At 41.8% G+C, this 24340-nt stretch overlaps 1 protein-coding gene across 1 annotated transcript; it reads right to left on the bottom strand.

Annotated features, from left to right (window-relative positions):
* Positions 1-1487: 1487 nt before the first annotated feature.
* LOC311102757 (transmembrane protein 39B-like) lies at positions 1488-23830 on the bottom strand. Its single transcript, XM_084144147.1, has 9 exons — positions 23600-23830; positions 22228-22447; positions 21782-22001; positions 17531-17614; positions 17106-17260; positions 9848-10181; positions 7831-8018; positions 4102-4222; positions 1488-1862 (listed from the first exon to the last, which is right to left on the bottom strand). The coding sequence occupies exons 2-9, from the start codon at positions 22356-22358 to the stop codon at positions 1629-1631; spliced, it is 1467 nt and encodes a 488-aa protein (XP_084000273.1). The 5' UTR covers positions 22359-22447; positions 23600-23830; the 3' UTR covers positions 1488-1628.
* Between the last annotated feature and the right edge of the window lie 510 nt (positions 23831-24340).

Below are 24340 nucleotides of genomic sequence, written 5' to 3'. Positions count from 1 at the left end.
CATGTTACTTGGAAGTGATTAGTGATATCTTGTAGGCCTAAATTTCACTCTTACCAATATTATTTTTAATTTCAAGAAATCAGATGGATATAGATGTGTGCATCCCGCAAACATATTGCTTTAAATGTATTAAAATATATTTATTTAATAAAATGTTTTTAACCGACGGCTACGTGGGCAAGAGATAATGACAGTGGATTGGACCTGAGACCAAAATATGGATGTCCAATGTTTATTCTAGGACGTTGATGCGCACGGTTCTTCGTTTTATAGCCTAGCCCAAATAGTATAACATCTTATATTCGGTTGTTGTATTATAATGGTTAATTTATTATTCTTTCATACAATGAATAATAATAATTATTTTTTAAAGGGATACAGAATAGGCTATAGCCATCCTCAACTGAACTGAACTTAAATCAATGGACTACTGTGGTCCAAAGATGGCCACTAACCACACACTGTCAACTTGATCCACCACTAAGCTGTAAAATAAATAGATTCACTCGCAATAATCTAAACTACAAGAAAAAAGGAGTACAATATATAAATAAAAACTATAAATTGCGCATTTTGCAGTAAACCATGTAAATTATAGGAACAAATGCATCTATCAGAAGACAATAGATCACTTACCGAGTGTATTACGCACGAAAAATCAGTCAAACGAACACCGCGTCACTTTCCCCTGCAGAATGTTTCTCATCTCAAACACGTATTTTCCTCATAACGGTTGATTAATAGAACATATAATACATGAGTATTGCGGACAACAGCCCCATAGAAAACGCTAAATAAAATCCCAAGCGCGGCAATGGAGCGCACTGACCAGTCTGTCTTTATCCTGCACTTAAAGGGCCAGACAAGACATTTTTTCCACTGGGATAGGATCCAATGAGCGGGAACATTCACTATAATTATCCCATCACAACAAGTCTGAGTGGTGATGCGCATGGATGGAGAGTGCAAGCCAGATAATTTAGGTCCCATGGGCAGGTTGTTGAAAGATGCTGCAGTGCATTCAATGCGGCTCTGTCAGGTGGACCTGCTTGCCAAGAAAAAAGGTTGAATAGAAGATTCTTTCGAAAGATAGCCTTGGAAAAACACCAATTCTTCAGAACAATTCCACCAGCGTGGAGAGCCTCGAGGCCCCTGGTGAAATGTAACATTTATTTTTTATTTTTCACAAGTTCTTAGCAGTTTTAGGGAGCCATGTCTTCTGCGAATTGGCACATTTTTATAAAATAATGAGAAACAATCTAGCTGTGATATGACACATTGTTAATGTTAATAATAATAATTTGATTATATTGAAATACTCTATATCTAATATCTATATTGAAAAATTAATTATATTGACATCTGTTGGTGAAAATAAGTAAACAGAGTTGTAGGAGTGGTATGGAGCCCTCTAGTGGGAAAGAAAAGACACCAGACAGCATGGTCAACTCAAGAGTTCAACCACAAAGAATCACAGGCAGAACCTTTAAAGGAATACAAAAATATGTTTATTTTTATTATGGCAGCTCAGAACAAAATCAGTGACACAAAATGCAGTTGTAGAAAAAATACAAAGCTCTCATGCGTGTTTTCTTGTTCCATGACAAATAACCAACAATAACTTATGTCTAACTTATCTTCTGGTCGGATGAGCAATTGGAGTATGAGTAGGCCTTGCCTAAGACTATTCTGTCTCTGAGAAGCTTGAAGAAGGCGTAGTAGTTGCTGAAGAGAATTAAAGCCAAGGATATCGTCTGATGCCACTTTTCTGAGCATATCAACGAGTAGAGCTGGTAGAATATCATCGCACCTTCCAAGATGATGAGGATGTTCAATATTCGTAAGGGCTTGTTGAAGAAAAACTAAAGGATAAAAAGACAAAAGAGGAGGCATGTTGTTATTGAACAAACAAATGTCTGGAAGTACAGTCCTTCAGCATTGGCTGCCTGAGGTGCAAACAAGAACGTACGGCCCAGTACATCACTGGGGCCAAGCTTCCTGACATCCAGGACCTCTATACCAGGCGGTGTCAGAGGAAGGTCCTAAAAATTGTCAAAGACTCCAGCCACCCTAGTCATAGACTGTTCTCTCTGCTACAGCACGGCAAGCGGTACCGGAGTCTAGGTCCATGAGGCTTCTAAACAGCTTCTACCCCCAAGCCATAAGACTCCTGAACATATAATCAAATGGCTACCTAGACTATTTGCATTGCCCCCCCCCCCCCCCCCCCCTTTACACTGCGGCTACTCTGTTTATTATCTATGCATAGTCACTTTAATAACTCTACCTATATGTACAGTTGAAGTCAGAAGTTTACATACACTTAGGTTGGAGTCATTAAATCTTGTTTTTTTAAACACTCCACACATTTCTTATTAACAAACTAGTTTTGGCAAGTCAGTTAGGACATCTACTTTGTGCATGACACAAGTAATTTTTCCAACAATTGTTTACAGACAGATTATTTCACTGTATCACAATTCCAGTGGGTCAGAAGTTTACATACACTAAGTTGATTGTGCCTTTGAACAGCTTGGAAAATTCCAGGAAATTATGTCATGGCTTTAGAAGCTTCTGATAGGCTAATTGACATCATTTGAGTCAATTGGAGGTGTACCTGTGGATGTATTTCAAGGCCTAGCTTCAAACTCAAAAAAGTCTGGTTCATCCTTGGGAGCAATTTCCAAACGCCTGAAGGTACCACGTTCATCTGTACAAACAATAGTACGCAACTATAAACACCATGGGACCACACAGCCGTCATACCGCTCAGGAAGGAGACGCGTTCTGTCTCCTAGAGATGAACGTACTTTGGTGCAAAAAGTGCAAATCAATCCCAGAACAACAGCAAAGGACCTTGTGAAGATGCTGGAGGAAACAGGTACAAAAGTATCTATATCCACAGTAAAACGAGTCCTATATCGACATAACCTGAAAGGCCGCTCAGCAAGGAAAAAGCCACTGCTCCAAAACCGCCATAAAAAAGCCAGACTACGGTTTCAACTGCACATAGGGACAAAGATTGTACTTTTTGGAGAAATGTCCTCTGGTCTGATTGAACAAAAATAGAAATGTTTGGCCATAATGACCATTGTTATGTTTGGAGGAAAAAGGGGGTACTTGCAAGCTGAAGAACACCATCCCAACCGTGAAGCATGGGGGTGGCAGCATCATGCTGTGGGGGTGCTTTGCTGCAGGAGGGACTGGTGCACTTCACGAAATAGATGGCATCATGAGGAAGGAAAATTATGTGGATATATTGAAGCAACATCTCAAGACATCAGTCAGGAAGTTAAAGCTTGGTCGCAAATGGGTCTTCCAAATGGACAATGACCACAAGCATACTTCCAAAGTTGTGGCAAAATGGCTTAAGGACAAAGTCAAGGTATTGGAGTGGCCATCACAAAGCACTGACCTCAATCCTATAGAAAATGTGTGGGCAGAACTGAAAAATCGTCTCTCAGGAGGAATGGGCCAAAATTCACCCAACTTATTGTGGGAAGCTTGTGGAAGGCTACCCGAAATGTTTGACCCAAGTTAAACAATTTAAAGGCAATGCTACCAAATACTAATTGAGTGTATGTAAACTTCTGACCCACTGGGAATGTGATCAAAGACATAAAAGCTGAAATAAATCATTATCTCTACTATTATTCTGACATTTCACATTCTTAAAATAAAGTGGTGATCCTAACTGATCTAAGACAAGGAATTTTTACTAGGATTAAAATGTCAGGAATTGTGAAAAGAGTTTAATTGTATTTGGCTAAGGTGTATGTAAACTTTCGACTTCAACTGTACATATTACCTCAATTACCTCGACTAACCGGTGCCCCCGCACATTGACTCGGTACCGGTACCCCCTGTATATAGCCTTGCTATTGTTATTTTTACTACTGCTCTTTAATTATTTGTTACTTTTATTTCGTATTATTTTATATTGTATTTTTTTGTGTTTTTTGGTATTCTTTCTTAAAACTGCATTGTTGGTTAAGGGCTTGTAAGTAAGCATTTCACTGTAAGGTCTACACCTGTTGTATTCGGCACGTGACAAATACAATTCGATTTGATTTGAACAGTCTTGCAGTTGGTGTTACTCACGTAAAAGCGATAGTGGGAGACATCTGAGGGGACAGCCACATTGTAGTGCCCTATGGCCTTGTATACATTCTTATTGTGTTTGACCAGGACACCCTGGGGCCACATGTACTCTTCCGTCCATCTGTAGGAGGAAGAGAGAGAAGAGGGTTCAAATAGATACAAAGCAAATCTTAGTAAATCTAACGCTTGTCTGTTAAATAGCCAGCTATCAGATAAACAGAGTTTAGTCTGTCCTTTCTCTTGGAAGCCAAATGGATGCATATATCTGGGAAAATATTTTACCCCAGCCGTTAAGAATCTGTTTAAAGAAAACTACACTCCCCTCATTGGCAAAATTAAAGACCTGATTCGCTGGTCCACTCTCCCTGTGACTACAATTGGACGGATTAACATAGTGAGGATGAACGAACGTTCTATCCAGATTTAATCATCTCATTCAAATGATTTCCTGTTATTCACCATATTATTTTTTTGATTCTCTGAATAAAATGTGTATTAAGGTTTATATGGTGTTAACAAACCCCCAGAATTAAGTACTCTACTCTGGTCAAACCTGAGTCTATGGGGGGGTCTGGGTCTGCCCAAACTCGTAATTTGATGTCCTGGATTATGGGCAGACAGGACTCCCTATGGTTGAAATTGAATCTCAAATCAAGCCTTTCTTTACCTCTGAAGAGTCTTGTGTTTGTAAATCAGTTTTATCATATTTGTGATAATAAAGACCTTCACTATGTACAACACACTAATGGCTTGGGCAGACTGTAGAAAATACTTGGGTATTTCAAATACGCTTTCTTTACCTGCTCCTATTTCCTGTAACTCTGACTTGCCCAATGTGCTCTTAGAGGTGGGCCTCCATACAGTGCCATGAAAAAGTATTTGCCCCCTTCCTGATTTTCTCCATTTGATTTCATCTATTTTTTCATATTTTTGACACTGAATGTTTTTAGATCTTCAACCAAAATCTAATATTAGATAAAGGGAACCTGAATAACATAACATTTTGCTAATTATTTCATTTATTTTATTAACAAAGTTATGCAACACACAATGCCCATGTGAAAAAGTAATTGCCCCTCAGTAACTGGTTGTGCCACCTTCAGCTGCATTGAATGCAACCAAATGCTTCCTGTAGTTGTTGATCAGTCTTTCACATCGCTGTGGAGGAATGTTGGCCCACTCTTCCATGCAGAACAGCTTTAACCTCAGCAACATTTGTGGCTTTTTGAGAATGAACTGCTCGTTTCAGGTCCTGCAATAATATTTCAAATGGGGTTTAGGTCTGGACTTTGACATTCCAAAACATTACATTTGTTGCTTTTCAGCAATTCTGATGTTGACGTGCTTGTGTGTTTGGGATCATTGTCTTTCTGCATGACCCAGGTTTCTAATAACCATTTCCTACTTTGCAATGAAATGTATTCGTGTGTTGGAAAAATTACAATCCACCTACTTTTCAACTATGGTTAAAACTGGTTGCAGACTTTTTGCCATTAGAGAAATTAACTAAATGGATTTGTAGAACCGTGGATCCACATTTGTAAAGGTATGGTCCCCCCCTTTGTCCTTTATTGAGAGAGGCTCTTAGAAGGCAGTTAAACCTTCTAAGTTCCAGCGAGTGCCTGTGTTTCATGTACACACACGTTGTCAATGAAAATATCAATATTTGTATGCTCAGCATTTTGCTGTACTGGCAGTTTTTGAGATTGCTATATGAAACTCGATCTGCCGCTAATAGCTCTTAAAATATATATCTGTACTAACTGTACCATGATATCATATATGCTGCTACCTGCTGAGAATGGCTTTGAAGACATATCTGTACTAATTGTACCATGAAATTGTATCTGTTGCTATTAGTCCCCTGTAGCTCAGTTGGTAGAGCATGGCGCTTGCAACGCCAGGGTTGTGAGTTCGTTTCCCACGGGGGGCCAGTATGAAAAATGTATGCACTCACTAACTGTAAGTCGCTCTGGATAAGAGCGTCTGCTAAATGACTAAAATGTAAATGTAAAATGTACATTTGATTTTCTTATGTTTATGATGCGTTACCCACTTTCTGCCTTTTTTCAGTTTGTCTTCATCATTATTATCAACAACAAAAAAGGGGGGTTCAAATACCAGATGAATTATTTATATTCAGTTGTTATACGGATGGCATAACACTGTAATAACCCTAGTAATATACACAGAGGTGTCATGCCCATAGGGGGCACAAGGGCATGTGCCCCCTCAGATTAGTCCTGTTCTTGATTTATTTCAGATGTTACATTAATGACTGAACATTTTTAAGCGAAGATATGACGGGGCAAAGAGCGAGTAGAGTGACACAGCATTCTATTAGATTGTAGCTGCCGGTGATGGGCAGGATTCACAGGAGGTATGTTTGTAAATTAATTTGATCAAGCTATATATTGATTATTTGATGAATGATCAAGCTATGTATTGATTCCTTGATGAATTAAAAAAAAACTAAAATGTTTTGTTGTTTCTCTGTAATACTTGCCACCTAGATATTTTATGAAGTTGGCTTTAGTTAGCTAGGTTCCCAATCTCCCAACCTCATAACTAGCTACCAAGCAATGTTCCCGTAGCCCGAGACTGCAGTGCAGCTCCCCGGGACTGCCGTGCAGAATCAGCCCAAGGTGAGAAGCACTAGATAGGGTTTTTCCTGTTACTTAACACTATCAACGTTTCCATTTACTGTGGCAGTTGTGATCAAATCAACGCAATATTAGCCACTTTCAATTCAACATACCAAAACAAAACAAACTATGCAACAAGAGAGTTTGTTGTAGGCAGAATGCATCAGAGTAGGATTCTATTGTGCACGACTCAGCCCGTACTCTACACAGACCGGTGTGGCATAACCAATCAGAGCTGCAGTAGGCCTATATGCAAATAGCCCATTGCCATAATGTGGATCTGTGACATTTACTTTGAACTGGACTGTGTTTACAGCTGGGGTCGTGAGTAGATGCCCTTGTTTTGAGATCAAAGCAAGAGCTTCATGTAGCCACCTGTGCACATTCTGTTCATATCCTTTGCTAGTTAATGAGTTATTAGCCCAGTTATAGATCATTTGTAGTCAGCAATAGGAGAGTGATTGCTTCCTACAAGAGCACAAAACGTGTACATTTCTAGACATCTTTGTAAAGCAAGTCAGCTAAAGAGATGTTTTTATGTCTTAAAGGGGCAGTGTAAAATTTTGACACAGGCTTGAATAAGCTAAGTAGCCAATAGGCAGAGGGTAGCATTATTTGTCTTATTCTCTGTAATAATGGTATGGGAATAATAATGGTTTCTTGCATCAAACACAATAACGTTTTCAGTCACCTCCATGTCTGAAGGACAAGTGGATAAACAGGTTACTGTCAAGCCCTGCATGTTTTTCTCAAAAGTCTCATGGAATGTTGAGTGACTGACCTAACAAGAGGAAAACTGCTGATGCACTACCAAATTTTGAAATTACAAGTTGTTTATTCTGCTATCCTAACTAACAGTAAGTTTAAACCCCGACTTACTTCTTAATTTGTTTTGTTACTAAGCGACATAAGCGGGGCCCTAAGCGGACGCTTATGTCGCTTATGCCTAGAAACGGCACTGAGTAACAACAATATTAATACATGTTATTAATAGCGTAATTACAGAGTTATAGTCCCTCCCAAACCCTCAGTGATATCATCAGCGCTCCCTAGGCTGTGATGCCTCCTCACTAGTAGTACTTACATGTGCTGCAGGACATTGGAGCAGAGAGAAGGGTCCACTTTGTGCCAGCAGCCCAGGTGTGCTGCAGCCTTATGGAGCAGGTCACAGTAGCGTGGGGGCAGCAGGTGCCTCATGAGGATAACTGAGGTACTGACAGACACCAGGATGAAGAGCTCACAGGACCAGCGCTTGTCCACGTATTGTGTGCTCTGGAGAGGACCAGCACACAACCAGAGTCAGCAGCCAGAAAAGCACAGCACCTCAGAGACTCATTATAACTGCAGGCATCAAGCAATGAGTGAGGGAAAAAAGTATTTGATCCCCTGCTGATTTTGTACGTTTGCCCACTGACAAAGAAATTATCAGTCTATAATTTTAATGGTAGGTTTATTTGAACAATGAGAGACAGAATAACAACAAAAACATCAATTTTAATGAGGGAAATAAGTATTTGACCCCTCTGCAAAACATGACTTAGTACTTGGTGGCAAAACCCTTGTTGGCAATCACAGAGGTCAGACGTTTCTTGTAGTTGGCCACCAGGTTTGCACACATCTCAGGAGGGATTTTGTCCCACTCCTCTTTGCAGATCTTCTCCAAGTCATTAAGGTTTCGAGGCTGACGTTTGGCAACTCGAACCTTCAGCTCCTTCCACATATTTTCTATGGGATTAAGGTCTGGAGACTGGCTAGGCCACTCCAGGACCTTAATGTGCTTCTTCTTGAGCCACTCCTTTGTTGCCTTGGCTGTGTGTTTTGGGTCATTGTCATGCTGGAATACCCATCCACGACCCATTTTCAATGCCCTGGCTGAGGGAAGGAGGTTCTCACCCAAGATTTGACGGTACATGGCCCCATCCATCGTCCTTTTGATGCAGTGAAGTTGTCCTGTCCCCTTAGCAGAAAAACACCCCCAAAGCATAATGTTTCCACCTCCATGTTTGACAGTGGGGATGGTGCTCTTGGGGTCATAGGCAGCATTCCTCCTCCTCCAAACACGGCAAGTTGAGTTGATGCCAAAGAGCTCAATTTTGGTCTAATCTGACCACAACACTTTTACCCAGTTCTCCTCTGAATCATTCAGATGTTCATTGGCAAACTTCAGACGGGCATGTATGTGCTTTCTTAAGCAGGGGGACCTTGCGGGCACTGCAGGATTTCAGTCCTTCACGGCGTAGTGTGTTACCAATTGTTTTCTTGGTGACTATGGTCCCAGCTGCCTTGAGATCATTGACAAGATCCTCCCGTGTAGTTCTGGGCTGATTCCTCACCATTCTCATGATCATTGCAACTCCACGAGGTGAGATCTTGCATGGAGCCCCAGGCCGAGGGAGATTGACAGTTATTTTGTGTTTCTTCCATTTGCGAATAATCGCACCAACTGTTGTCACCTTCTCACCAAGCTGCTTGGCGATGGTCTTGTAGCCCATTCCAGCCTTGTGTAGGTCTACAATCTTGTCCCTGACATCCTTGGAGAGCTCTTTGGTCTTGGCCATGGTGGAGAGTTTGGATTCTGATTGATTGATTGCTTCTGAGACAAACTGAGATTAGGAGCACTCCCTTTAAGAGTGTGCTCCTAATCTCAGCTCGTTACCTGTATAAAAGACACCTGGGAGCCAGAAATCTTTCTGATTGAGAGGGGGTCAAATACTTATTTCCCTCATTAAAATGCAAATCAATTTATAACATTTTTGACATGCGTTTTTCTGGATTTTTTTGTTGTTATTCTGTCTCTCACTGTTCAAATAAACCTACCATTAAAATTATAGACTGATCATTTCTTTGTCAGTGGGCAAACGTACAAAATCAGCAGGGGATCAAATACTTTTTTCCCCTCACCGTATCTATTCTAGATTATGTTGACAAATCTAATTGGCGATATATAACAGTGCTGCACTATGGTGCAAAAACAAAGAGAGCTCTGACGGTAGACCCTCCTTTAACAAATCTGTCACAGCACCCTACTTCATAGAGAACTGGATTAGCAGATCACTCAACACATATAAGATAAGGCAGGGAAGTCAGTTATATTTACTCACCTTAACAAACCATACAGGTACGAAGGCCACGTAGTAAGCACTGAGCATGGAGCTGACCAGCACCTCCTTCATCCTCCAGTTGAAGTCCATCTTCAGGTACTCCACCTCTTTGCGGATGAGGTCTGGGGAGAGGCAGCAGGCATGTGTGGGCATGGCCTGGACCCCGTACAGCTGGCTGGTGTGCTGCTTCCATGTCTCCTTCAGAGCCGTCATGTAGTCCCGCCCACGCCCCATGCTGCCCCCCTCCTTCGACCCGATGCTAGCGATGGGTGAGAGCGGCAAGTCCCGGCGGAGGTCGCAGTTTAACCGGAAAAAGGGAATGTACATACCGAACCTTTGGAAACAGGGGATTGCAGAGCTTTCAGGTCACAATGTATTCCAATCTGACATGGGTATATTTTAGTCTATTCAAATCTAATCTTGAATTGAGTTGACACTGATGACCGACTTGAGCTGTATGGACAGCAGAGACACTGGAGTCATTCAGAGTCGTTGAGCTTGACAAGGGTTCTGATCCCTAGTGAAGGTTGATACTAGTGACAGTGTTGTTGGGCAGTGAATAAGTAAATGTACAGTCACCTCAAATTATTGGCACCCTCAATAAAGATGAGCAAAATTGACTGTATAAAACAAAACAAATATTGAGTTACATTGTATGCATAATTTTATATTAATAGAATTGCTCAGAGAAAGACATTTTGTTTAACAAGTAATACAAAATTGGCACCCCTAAAGATTCATAAAAATAAAAGTTAATCTTAGCTTAAGGAATTGTATTGTGGCCTTCCATGGCTTCCGGTTTCACTGGGGTTTAAAATTAGGTAGCAAGCATGTAAAATCCATTTGTCATACATCACCAGAGGCTGGACCAAGTCACTATTATTCGAGTCGCAAGCAAGTTTCAAGGTCCGAGTCTCAAGTCGAGTCCCAAATAGAACGGGTCAAATTTTTTCAAGTCAAGTCTCAAATCAAAATATATTTGTCACATGCGTCATGATTGTTAATAGTCCAGGTATCCATTTGATTAACTGTCCAGCAGTCTAATGGCTTGGGGGTAGAAGCTGTTCAGGAACCTTTTGGTCCCAGACTTGGCGCTCCAGTACCGCTTGCTGTGCAGTAGCAGAGAGAACAGTCTATGACTTAGGTGGCTGGAGTGTTTGACAATTTTTAGGGCCTACCTCTGACACCGCCTGGTATAAAGGTACTGGATGGCAGGGAGCTCGGCCCCTGTGATGTACTGGGACGTACGCACTACCCTCTGTAGCGCCTTGCGGTCGGATGCCAATCAGTTGCCATAGCAAGCGGTGATGCAGCGAGATGCTCTCAATTGTGCAGCTGTATAACTTTGAGAGCCCATGCCAAATATTTTCAGCCTCCTGAGGGGGAAGAGGCGCTGTCTTGCCCTCTTCATGACTGTGTTGGTGTGTTTGGACCATGATAGGTCTTTAGTGATGTGGACACAGAGGAACTTCAAGTCAAGTAAAAAAACATCTATACTTGTTAAACTACAAATCTGTTTATTGAGGAACCAGACAGCCCTTCTCATTATTTTGACTATAACACATTTAGATTATGTGATAATTAATTTAACAAAATTCCAAATGCAAGCTTCATAAGTAAATCATCAATTTCAAGCAATTTTGACATACCAAAAGACCAGTAGGCCTATGCTAGTAATTGTTGCTTGATGCCCCACTGCTGGTGAGCTTGTAAAGTAAACAGTTAATATTATTGATCACCAATTGTTTTGGGAGATGCATATTTATTTATGGCAAAACTCTTCATACAATTTAACGTTTGCACTGCACCTGATCCTAGCTGTAGGCGTACAGAAAACCAACAAACTGTTTGCCAAATCAGTGGTTCAAAGCCCCCGGGCACGCACAGGGCGGACAGGTGCTCACAATCGCTGCGCAAATGTAGCCTGTCATTAAAGCCATAAACGGTGCTGCATTTTCAAAACGCATAAATAGCATTTTACACCTGCATTTTGAGCTGAAAGTCATTCATGTTAGCAATCAATATCAATTAGGGATATCATGTCACATTGTCACTTCTCTGGAGTCTAGAGCAAGCAGGATCATAAGGCCTACCTGTATGCAGCGGAGGTTGCAGGATCGGATGGAAAACATGGTGTCTGTAGCCATTTTCTTCCTCACAAATATCGTAATAAAATTTTTTACAGCTATCTTCAGACCCCTCAAACTCAACTCTGGACCTCGAAGCCAGTTCCACTGATTGTGTTCAATTAATTAGCAGGTAGAACAGAAAATCAGCCGGCTCCGGACCACGTAAGGTAAGAGATTAATACCCCTACTTTAGACATGTAGACAGTACCACCACTGAGGTGCAGTGCCTTCAAAAAGTATTCATACCCCTTGACATGATTTGGAAAAGCACACACCTGTCTAATTAAAGGTCCCACAGTTGACAGTGCATGTCAGAGCAAAAACCAAGCCATGAGGTCAAAGGAATTGTCCGTAGAGCTCCGAAACAGGATTGTGTCGAGACACAGATCTGGAGATGGGTACCAAAACATTTCTGCAGCATTGAAGGTCCCCAAGAACATAGTGGCCTCCATCATTCTTAAATGGAAGAAGTGTGGAACCACCAAGACTCTTCCTAGAGCTGGCCGCCGGCCAAACTGAGCAATCGGGGGAGAAGGGCCTTGGTCTGGGAGGTGACCAAGAACCCGATGGTCATTCTGACAGAGCTCTACAGTTCCTCTGTAGAGATGGGAGAACCTTCCAGAAGTACAACCATCTCTGCAGCACTCCACCAATCAGGTTTTTATGGTAGAGTGGCCAGACGGGAGCCACTCCTCAGTAAAAGGCACATGACAGGCCGCTTGGAGTTTGCCAAAAGGCACCTAAAGGACTCTCAGACCATGAGAAACAAGATTATCTGGTCTGATGAAACCAAGATTGAACTCTTTGGCCTGAATGCCAAGCATCATGTCTGGAGGAAACCTGGCACCATCCCTACGGTGAAGCATGGTGGTGGCAGCATCATGCTGTGGGGATGTTTTTCAGCGGCAGGGACTGGGAGACTAGTCAGGATCGAGGCAAAGATGAACAGAGCAAAGTACAGAGAGATCCTTGATGAAAACCTGCTCCAGAGCACTTAAGACCTCAGACTGGGGTGAAGGTCCACCTTCCAACAGGACAACGACCCTAAGCAAACAGCCAAGACAACGCAGGAGTGGCTTCGGGACAAGTCTCAATGTACTTGAGTGGCCCAGCCAGAGCCCGGACTTGAACCCGATCGAACATCTCTGGAGAGACCTGTAAATAGCTGTGCAGCGACGCTCACCATCCAACCTGACAGAGCTTGAGGGGATCTGCAGAGAAGAATGGGAGAAACTCCCCAAATACAGGTGTGCCAAGCTCGTAGTGTCATACCCAAGAAGACTCGAGGCTGTAATCGCTGCCAAAGGTACTGAGTAAAGGTTCTGAATACTTACGTAAAATGTGATATTTCAGTAATTTGTTTCATACATTTGCCAACATTTCTAAAAACCTGTTTTTGCTTTGTCATTATGGGGTATATATATATTTTTTAACATCCATTTTAGAATAAGGCTGTAACGTAACAAAATGTGGAAAAAGTCAAGGAGTCTGTATACTTTCCGAATGCACTGTATATTCGGCCTTGTGTTTTAGATTATTGTCCTGCTGAAAGGTGCATGTCTCCCAGTGTCTGTTGGAAAGCAGTCTGAACCAGGTTTTCCTCTAGGATTTTGCCTATGCTTAGCTCTATTCCATTTCTTTTTAGCCTAAAAAACTCCCTCGTCCATGCCGATGACAAACATACCCATAACATGATGCAGCCACCACCATGCTTGAAAATATGAAGAGTGGCACTCAGTGATGTGTCGTGTTGGATTTGCCCCAAACATAACACTTTGTATTCAGGACAAAAAGTTAATTTCTTAGCAGAATTTTTTTGCAGTTCTTTAGTGCCTTATTGCATACAGGCTTCCTTTTCACCCTGTCATTTAGATTAGTATTGTGGAGTAACTACAATGTTGTTGATCCATCCTCAGTTTTCTCCTATCACTGCCATTAAGTAACTGTTTGCCTCATGAAATCCCTGAGCGGTTTCCTTTCTCTCCGGCAACTGAGTAAGGAAGGACATCTGTATCTTTAGTGACTGGGTGTATTGATACACCATCCAAAGTGTAATTAATAACTTCACCATACTCAAAGGGATATTTAATGTCTGCATATTTTTCTTTACCCATCTACCAATAGGTACCCTTCTTTGAGAGGCATTGAAAAACCACCCTGGTTTTTGTGGTTGAATCTGTGTTTGAAATGCACTGCTCGACTGAGGGACCTTACAGATAATTGTATGTGCGGGGTACAGAAATGAGGTAGTCATTCAAAAATCATGTTTAAAGCACACAGAGTGAGTACATGCAACTTATTAAGTGACTTGATAAGCAAAGTTTTCCTCCTGAACTTATTTAGGCTTGCCATAACAAAGGGGTTGAATACTTATTGACTCAAGACAACATTTCTAAAAACATAATTCCACTTCAACATTATGGGGTATTGTGTGTAGGTATATGTCTCAATTTAATTAGCTTTAAATGAAGGCTGTAACACATCAAAATGTGGAAAAAGTAAAGGGGTTTTAATACTTTCTGAAGATTGAAAATTATCAATTAAATCACCAGGTAGCCTATCGTTCTGTCAAATATGCGTCCGTAGCAGATTGCTAAACTGTGTTTTATATGATAGCTGTGGATCAGTGAGGAGTGAGGTCAGGTCACATTAAGGAAGAAGGAACAGTATATTGCCTGCATCACTTAACTTCCTGCCTAGCAATAAACATATAATGTTTAGAGGGAAGGGAGGATACTTCACCCAAATTGGGGTATATACACACACACACACACACACACACTTGTGCTGGTGGAAACATGTCTTTGTCTTATGCAGCTGTGGGACCCAGTGGGTGAATAAACTTGTTTAGAACCTAACAGTAGCCTATACATTTTTTCAAAATAAAACATTTCACACTCGCAACCCCCCAAAACCTTCTAACTGCACTAACTCACCCGACCTGTGTTGATTGACAGTTTGCTGGTTCAATCAGAGATCTGAACGTGCGTTTCACTAGCCAATCTGTTTTTTACAAGTGCGATACTGGCTCTGACTGCGTGGAGAGTAATCCACAGAGACTCTGTGCCACAAAATGAGTAAAGAAACATTACAAAACCTGGCCAGATAATTTCAAGTCATCAGTCTCAAGTCAAAGTCGAGTCCTGAGTCTTGAGGCTCCAAGTCAAGTCATTTTATTTTCTATCAAGTCGAGTCTCAAGTCATCAAATTTGTGACTCGACTCAGACTCGAGTCCAAGTCATGTGACTTGAGTCCACACCTCTGTACATCACTATGGGTAAATGCAAAGAACTCAAATGAAAAGGTCGTTGACCTTCATTCTTTTTGTTTTGTATTATATACCACTTACCACTATTAGGCCAATAATTAAGAAGTTTAAAACCACTGGAACAGTGGTAAACTTGCATGGTAGAGGACCCAAGTGTATCTTGTCCCCACGAACAGTGAGGAAGATGGTTCAGCAGGCCAAGAAAAATCCAAGTGCCACAGTTTACAGAATTACAGCAGGGGTTCTCAAACTTTTTGGGTCCGGGGACCTCTTTTGCGATAGCATATTCATTAGGGACCCGCTTATAACTCGAGTGAGATTTAAAATAGCAAACAAGGAGTTTTACTATGACTTCGGCAGTGCTCCGGCCCTGGGAAGGAACATTGTAAAGGCCCACCTCTTGGCATCGGAGAGAAAATGTTGCAGTTTTCAAGCTAATTTCCTATAATTCTACACACATTTATAAGTTATATTCTTCAAGAATCAATGGGTATATCATGGTATTCCATACCAAAAATGGATGTAGCAACTAAGGATTCTAGCTTTAAATTACAGTGCATTTATGTAAAAAATGTAAATATCATAAGTTTGGTGAAAAATGTATAATTGGTGGAGCACCATGGATACCAATATCCCTGTGTGCCTCCCAGGCCCATGTTGCCCAGGGTTAAGAACATAAATTGTATATTAATAATATTACATTGTATTGCACCCTCTACACTTATTCCACAGATTGCTTGGCCTACATTTCATTGAATCTGTTAGAAATATTCATTTTTAAAAAATGTATCCAAATACTTTTAGATCTGGCCGCAGACCCCCTGCAGTACCTCCGCGGACCCCACTTTGAGAACCCCTGAATTAAAGAAGTTGGGTCACCAAGTCTCTAAATCTACAATTACATGCCACCTCCATGCCAATAGGCTATTTGGAAGGGTTGCCAGGAAAGAGCCTTTATTGAGAGCAATCAACAGATGTAAACGCCTGGAGTTTGCTAAACGGCATTGGCACTTGGATTGGAACTGAATAGAGGTCTTTGGCCATGCAAACCAGTGGTGGGTTTGCTGTCGAAAGAAGGATGCATATGCAGAAAATAACCTCATACCTACTGTAAAATATGGTGGTGGCTCTTTGATGTTATGGGGCTGTTTTGCTTCCACTGGTCCTGTGGCCTTTGTTTCGGTCAACAGCATTATGAACTCTACCAAGTACCAGGACATTTTAGCCAAACACTTGGTTGCCTCTGCCAGGAGGCTGTAACTTGTCCGCAAGTAGATCTTCCAGCAAGACAATGACCCCAAGCACACATAGATATCCACAAAGGAATGGTTAATTGACCACAAATTCAACATTTTGCAATGGCCATGTCAGTCTCCGGACCTGAACCCCATTGAAAACCTGTGGTTTGAATTGAAGAGGGCAGTCCATAAGTGCAGACCGAAGGATATCAAGGATCTGGAAAGATTCCGTATGGAGGAATGGTCTAAGATCCATCCCAATGTCTTCTCCAATCTCATAAAACATTATAGAAAAAGGCTCAGTGCTGTTATTCTCGCAAGGGGAGGGTGCACAAATTATTGAAAAATGGGGTGCCAATCATTTTCACACCCATCTTTTTGATAATTTTGTTTATTACTTGTTCAAGAAAATCCATCTCTCTGATCAATTATATTACTGTAAAATAAATTGTCCCATATTTTGAGAATAGCTAGGTAATTTTATTATTTATTTTATACGGTCTCTTTTGCTTATCTTTATCAAGGGTGACAATAATTTCAGGGGTGACTGACTGTCTCTGTGTCATTGTGAAGTAGGCTTGAATGGTTGTGTTGTGGAAGCCTGATAGCTGGTCCATACTTACGGGTAACAGAGAAAGAGCAGGCTGAGGACAGAGTAGGTCCTGAAGAGGTATATGAGGGAGCGACATAGACTCCAGCCCGTCAGTGTGAGTACAGCGAACCGTGCCATCACCAGGAAGATAGAGTGCGGGAACGAGAGCTTCCCACTCTGGGATGCCTGGAGAGGCAGATAGAGAGAGAAGAGAGAAAAGGGGGGCAGACAGGCATGATGTTTGTTATATGACAATATGGTATTATTCTTCTGAGGGACAGAAATATAGACCCAAGTGGGTTTGAGAGAAACTAAAACAGATAGAATGGTGCCGAAAAAACATACATTGACAAATATCACAGAATAACACTTGCATGAGTAAAAGAGATGCACATTGGTGAATTGTTTATAACAAATCTATAATATCAAAACTTGCAAAGCGAAGGGAATTCCTACCTCTTTAACAATCGCTGCAATCAGCCTGCGAGCCAGTATGATGACTGTGAACAGCAGCATGTTATAGTCGATGAGGTGGAAGTTCTGCATCAGACACAAAACGTTTTATTACTTACTGAAAACTAAGTTAGCATGCCATAAGAAGTTATATAATTTATAACAGTATAGTGATAACATTTAGAAAGGAATCACTTTTCAGATGTAGTTCATCAATTTGTCAGATGTCAAAGTACAAAGAATGGACACTGCACATCCAATCCGGACATTGTCAATCATTTATCAAATCTGTAGTACCATTATCAAACCTGATACTATCTCCACCTAATGTGGTCAAATACAAACAAACCCTCACACAATGGTTGTAGGAGCATATTTAGGATTTTGCCTACGTTTGTAATATAAGAGAAATTTATTGGTTTAAGTTATGTTGCATTGTTTGTTACAACACATTGTTTCAGTTCTCTTGCTTTTTTGTTATGGGATACTGTCTCTTTAAGAGATCATGCAGCAGCTCATGTCCACTATTTCGGCTTGTGGGTTTTGTTAACATTCTAGAAGGCTAGTTGTAGTTTATCTGTGGAGCCGTACAGTTATCTGACCGTGTCCTCATTTTTGTTATCCCCGTGGAAATAATTGTAGATCCTGAGATACTTATGTATTGCGATTCAATATTGCGATTTGATGTCCCAAACATATTGCTGACTTTATGTCTGCCGCAGAGACAAGAGAGAGTGTAAGAAAATGAGTTGACATGTTGGCTCACTAATTAAACATAAGATTTTATAGAAGATGGAGAACAAACTATATGATGGAAAATACCTGAGTTTTTTTTTTTTTTACTAAAATCGATACTTGGAGCCAAAGTAGCGATATAATATCTGCCCAAATAATATTGTGATATGTAACTATCGTTCCCCCCCCCCCCATCCATTCAGCCACAAGAGCATTAGTGAGGTCGGGCACTGACGTTGGGTGATTATGCCTGGCTCGCAGTCGGCGTAGCAATTCATACCAAAGGTGTTCGATGGGGTTGAGGTCAGGGCTCTGTGCAGGCCAGTTAAGTTCTTCCACACTGATCTCGAAAAAACTATTTCTGTATGGACCTTGCTTTGTGCACGGGGGCATAGCCATGCTGAAACAGGAATGGGCCTTCCACAAACTGTTGCCAAAAAGTTGGAAGCACAGAATCGTCTAGAATGTCATTGTATGCTGTAGCGTTAAGATTTCCCTTCACTGGAACTAAGGGGCCTAGCCCGAACCATGAAAAACTGCCACAAATCATTATTCCTCCTCCACCAAACTTTACAGTTGGCACTATGAAGTCGGGTGGGTAGCGTTTTCCTGGCATCCGCCAAACCCAGATTCGTCCATCGGACTGCCAGATGGTGAACAGTGATACATCACTCCAGAGAACAAGTTTCCACTACTCCAGAGTCTAATTGCGGCGAGCTTTACACCACTCCAGCCGATGCTTGGCATTGCACATGGTGATCTTAGGCTTGTGTGCAGCTGCTCGGCCATGGAAACCCGTTTCATGAAGCTCCCGACGAACAGTTATTGTGCTGACGTAGCTTCCAGAGGCAGTTTGGAACTCTGTAGTGAGTGTTGCAAACGAGGACAGACGATTTTTACACGCTACGCGTTTCAGCACTCGGCGGTCCCTTTCTGTGAGCTTGTGTGGCCTACCACTTCGCGGCTGAGCCGTTGTTGCTCCTAGACGTTTTCACTTCACAATAACAGCACTTACAGTTGACTGGGGCAGCTCTAGCAGGTCAGAAATTTGACGAACTGTCTTGTTGGAAAGGTGGCATCCTATGACAGTGCCATGTTGAAAGTCACTGACCTCTTCAGTAAGGCCATTCTACTGCCAATGTTTGTCTATGGCGATTGCATGGCTGTGTGCTCGATTTGATACACCTGTCAGCAACGGGTGTGGCTGAAATAGCCGAATCCACTAATATGAATTATATACAGTGTATTCGGAAAGTATTCAGAGCCCTTTACTTTTTCCACATTGTTACATTAAATATAATTTTTTCTCATCAATCTACACACAATACCACATAATGACAAAGCGAAAATAAGTTTAGTAACGTTTGCAAATTTGTTACAAACAAAAAACAGAAATACTTTATTTACATAAGCATTCAGACCCTTTGCTATGAGACTCGATTCAGCTCAGGTGCATCCTGTTTCCATTGATCATCCTTGAGATGTTTCTACAACATTGATTGGAGTCCACCTGTGGTAAATTCAATTGATTGGACATGGGAAAGGCACGCACCTGTCTATATAAGTTCCCACAGTTGACAGTGCATGTCAGAGCAAAAACCAAGCCATGAGGTCAAAGGAATTGTCCGTAAAGCTCAGAGGCAGGATTGTGTCGTGGCACAGATCTGGGGAAGGGTACCACAAAATGTATGCAGCATTGAAGGTCCCAAAGAACACAGTGGCCTCCGTCATTCTTAAATGGAAGAAGTTTGGAACCACCAAGACTCTTCCTAGAGCTGGCCTCCCGGCCAAACTGAGCAATCGTGAAAGAAGGGCCTTGGTCAGGAGGTGACCAAGAACCCAATGGTCACTCTGACAGAGCTCTAAAGTTCCTCTGTGGAGATGGGAGAACCTTCCAGAAGGACAACCTTCTCTACAGCACTCCACCAATCAGGTATTTATGGTAGAGTGGCCAGACGGAAGCCACTCCTCAGTAAAAAGGCATATGACAGCCCGCTTGGAGTTTGCCAAAAGGCTCCTAAAGGACTCTCAGACCATGAGAAACAAGATTCTCTGGTCTGATAAAGGCATAATAGCTTGCACTCTTTTCTTCATTTTGCGCTGTTGGCCGTAGGTACACTTGATTCAGAAGCCCTGCGCACCGGGTAGGCAAAGTGTTCCCATTTTGAACCATTTAATTTGTCTGAAAAGACAAACCGGGAGATCTGTGGCTAAATAGGGTGCGCCTACTGCTCTGGCCAATCGGATAGCTCAAATCCCCGTGCCTACAGCTTCCACGACCTCAGCCACAGCAAATTTGATACTAGCCTACATGACATTTCATAACTTTTAAAACCATGACCAGAGAGAGACTGTCAAAGAATACAGCAAAGAGCGTTGTTTTTATGAGTGAGTTCATCTAAGTTTTTATTCAACACTATTACAAAACATAAAACATGCATCTCCCTACTTCCACTCGTGCTGCAGCTGCAATGAATGAGTAGCCAAGTGTATCAATATCCCTGCGTTTGTATTATTATTAGCAGCTCGTCGTGTCTTTTAATATTGAGAAATATTTTACTTTCTCTGATCATAGGGACAACATGGATTTGTGCATGAGGCAGATGCGGTGCGACTCGAGTTTTGCCAATCAGGTGAAAGACGGTGTCCCCTCTCTCTGGTAAGTCTCACCGGAGGAAAGGAAGGAGAGCGCAGGGACCGTGAGAAGCAGACCCTCTGCTGCGCTCTCCCTCCCTCCGCTGAGACTAATGCCAGTGTTCAAAACAACTGGGAACACAACAAAACTAGATCCAACTGGGATAAATCGCTTTGAACGGTCATCCAAGTCGGAAACTCTGGCATCTTTCTAGAGCTGCGACTTCCCAACCTGAAGATCACTGACGTCATGATTTGATTTGACCTTGAAAGCACCATGACCATCAGATGCAAGTACCATCAGTCCAGTAAAATAAAAAAGCTAATTATGCTGAGCTGTGCCTTGCAAGTACTACACTAACTGATCTATTTTGTTATCAAAGCTAGAGTTTTGAAATATAATATGGTCTGAGAAGAGCAGGCCAGACATATAGCCAATATGCTGTGAGAATGTATTAGGCATACTGCACAAACCTCATTTTTACAGAACAGTTTTTATTAGGTTAATGTTACATTTTTTAAGTCATATTTTTAAAAAGGTCTGAGCGGTAGATCTCGGCTTGCTTTTTGACTGCGAAAGTGACCACTGCTGTACATACTGGAAATCTGTGGAATAAAGTATATTTTGTTTTTTACTCTTTACGTCGGGAGTCTGTGGTCATTAACTAGAGTGAGTGATGTGCATCTACCATACAGCCTCAAGCTAAGCTATCGCTGACCCTACAATGGTAATGAAGTCACCACACACACAACCAAATAAACACAAACCAATCACCTCCAAAGTCAGCCATAAACAAACCCTACTAGCCAAATTAGACAGACAACAAACAGCACCAAAGTCATATATCATCAGTCAGTGAGAGTGGAGTGTGTGGGTGGACTCACCAGTGAGGTGTGTGAGGGAGGGTGTGAGGAGGGGTACCACCACACAGTCTTGTAGATGTTGACATAGTGGACAGAGAGGGCGATGAGGTGGCAGAAGAACAGGTGCAGCTCGAACAGAACGTTCCTGTCCATGGATAACTCTGGGATCTTACAGTGCTTCAGAGGAACCACGGTCTGGGCTGCCAATGGGGGACTGGATATGCCCGTACCCGAGCTATTCCTAACAGCATTTCAAATCAAAGGATGACTTTGTGTTACTACAGGTTGATATCTAAAGACTATTAGCTTATTACTATTCTCACCCTCCATAACAGCAGGACTGTGGTATGGGCCTACACTATGCAACAAAACAGCTGTCTATAATCAAGGAATAACATGTCACAACAACATGTCACAGTGTTCTATGTAGTACACAGTCAACCCATACTATCCCAATGTCCTCTCACCTTGTCCGAGAGCGCACCCCTGTGACTGGGGAGCTGGTAGAGTGGTTGCCGTTGTTGACAGAGCCTGGCTCACTGTTCATTGGAGGCCTGCAGTAAGCAGTGCGGTTCACCCCTCTTCGCCCGCCTGCCATCACAGAGACTCCCACGTTTCTCTTCGTCTTGTGTGTTTGTGTGTCTGAGCGCTACTTTCTTTAAGCTGATCACACCGTAGGAAATCACCCTGATGATTCGAAAAGTTGGTTAATTTTCCTATTTCTATAGGCATCACTGCTCAAAAATAATGTGGTCATCTAGCAATGCTATGATATTCTGCAGTCTGGTGATGTCATAGACAGTAGTCAATTAAGAGTGGGTACTTTACATTTCAACCATAAAGGTTATTTTGCATTTACAATACCCAAATCAAAGATCATGTTTATAAGGCATATTAAGCTAAACATGGACAGTGACAGATCATGAAAGAATGTCACAGTGACATAAACAATATGCTTCTCAATTTGGAATTGTGATTTGCCATTTATCCACCTGACTTGATAATAACGTGGCCCGAGTACAATGTGACTGAAAAATACTAAGTCTAGAAATATCTGCTAACCCATGCCTCTCCCATAAGACAAACTAAACTACAACTAACTAAACAAATATGTGTGTAGTTAGTAGCTATTGCGATGGTAATAGTTGATTCCATGTACTCCTCCCCAATGCAGCTAGCTAACTATACTGAACAAAAATGCAATTTCAAAAATTTTACTGAGTTACAGTTCATATAAGGAAATCAGTCAACTGAAATAAATAAATTAGGCCCTAATCTATGGATTTCACATGACTGGGCAGGGGTGCATCGGCCTACCCTCCTGGCAGCCAGGCCCACCCACTGGGGAGCCAGGCTCAACCAACTAGAATTAGTTTTTCCACACAAAAGGGTTGTATTACAGGCAGAAAAACTCCTCAGCACTCCCCCACAACTGCACATTTTAAAGTGGCCTTTTATTGTCCCCAGTACAAGGTGCACCTGTGTACTGATCATGCTGCTAATCAGTTTCTTGATATGCCACACCTGTCAGGTGAATGGATTATATTGGCAAAGGAGAAACCTCATTTACTCATGTGGCAGATCAACAACTTTTCCGGAAGCTGACATACAAACCCGATAGTTGCATCAATGAACTGATAGGCCATACATATATTACACATCTTATCGTAACGTGCACGAGATAAAAAAAACCTGTATTTTCGCTAAACCAATCTTTCCGCCAAGACGGCAAAAATGCATGCTCAACAAAATACAAAAGACTGCGGCCTACCATATAAACAGGCAGCCTAATGGCTAGCTGTTAGCTAGCTACCCAAATCATACAACATTTAAGCTTACCGGGGTTTGGACAGGGATTTTATCTCAGATGCGGTTGCAGTATATGAAGTAGCAAGTTACACAACACAGATTTTCTGAGCCTTTGTTGAGAAAAATGCACGTCTTCCATTATAATAAACGAAGTTGATCATTGTGTTGATGAGGTACTACAGATGGGGGCGCGGACGTGACGTCATTGAGGACATAATGACATGCGGGAGGGAGTGTTTCTTTAAAGAGACATCATACAATACCGAAGATTTGTATAACTAAACCAAGATAGACCACAGCCATAGTGGGTAGAATAAGTAAGGAGGTGGGCAGAGCTATTAGCTCGTTCTAGCATATATCTGCATATTTCCGTTAGGGAACGGCTACTCTGTGAATTGCACTTGTGCAATAACTCAATTCGCCTTTGCACTCCTTCTAAACGCGATTTTTTTTTAAAACTTTGGCAAAGGGTAAAGTCTACAAAACGTAGTCCACTCTGTTCATAACAGATTCTATCTTTGGGAACAGAAAACTGTATTGAGATCAAATGTTTCATCGATTAGGAAATGTGCAGAATGTAGGCTAAAATCTATCTCCCTCCATCTTCTCCCACTGCCGGCAGCTGGGCTTCCTCTCACTACATTTGGTAGTGAGTGGAAACGCCAAGTGGATGCTTCATATTTATACAGCCAGTGAAATATCTGTCTCATTGTTCTATCTGTGGTAATACTGTATTTACATAATAGATCCTGATCATTTACATCTGGAGAT

Source organism: Coregonus lavaretus (assembly GCF_964263955.1).
Source record: "Coregonus lavaretus genome assembly, chromosome: 27".
In the NCBI taxonomy this organism is placed as follows: Eukaryota; Metazoa; Chordata; class Actinopteri; order Salmoniformes; family Salmonidae; genus Coregonus; species Coregonus lavaretus.
The sequence above is the reverse complement of the archived record's forward strand: the minus strand, read 5'-3'. Positions and strand labels throughout refer to the sequence as shown.

What these genes read in the sequence shown, in the direction of transcription:
- LOC311102757 (XM_084144147.1), bottom strand. Translation starts at nt 22,358, where the DNA reads ATGGCAGGCGGGCGAAGAGGGGTGAACCGCACTGCTTACTGCAGGCCT. An exon ending in CTGCTCTTTCTCTGTTACCC is followed by an intron (nt 10,182 to 17,105) that starts GTAAGTATGGAC and finishes CTGTTTCCAAAG; the next exon opens with GTTCGGTATGTACATTCCCT. An exon ending in TACCTGTATGGTTTGTTAAG is followed by an intron (nt 8,019 to 9,847) that starts GTGAGTAAATAT and finishes GGTCCTCTCCAG; the next exon opens with AGCACACAATACGTGGACAA.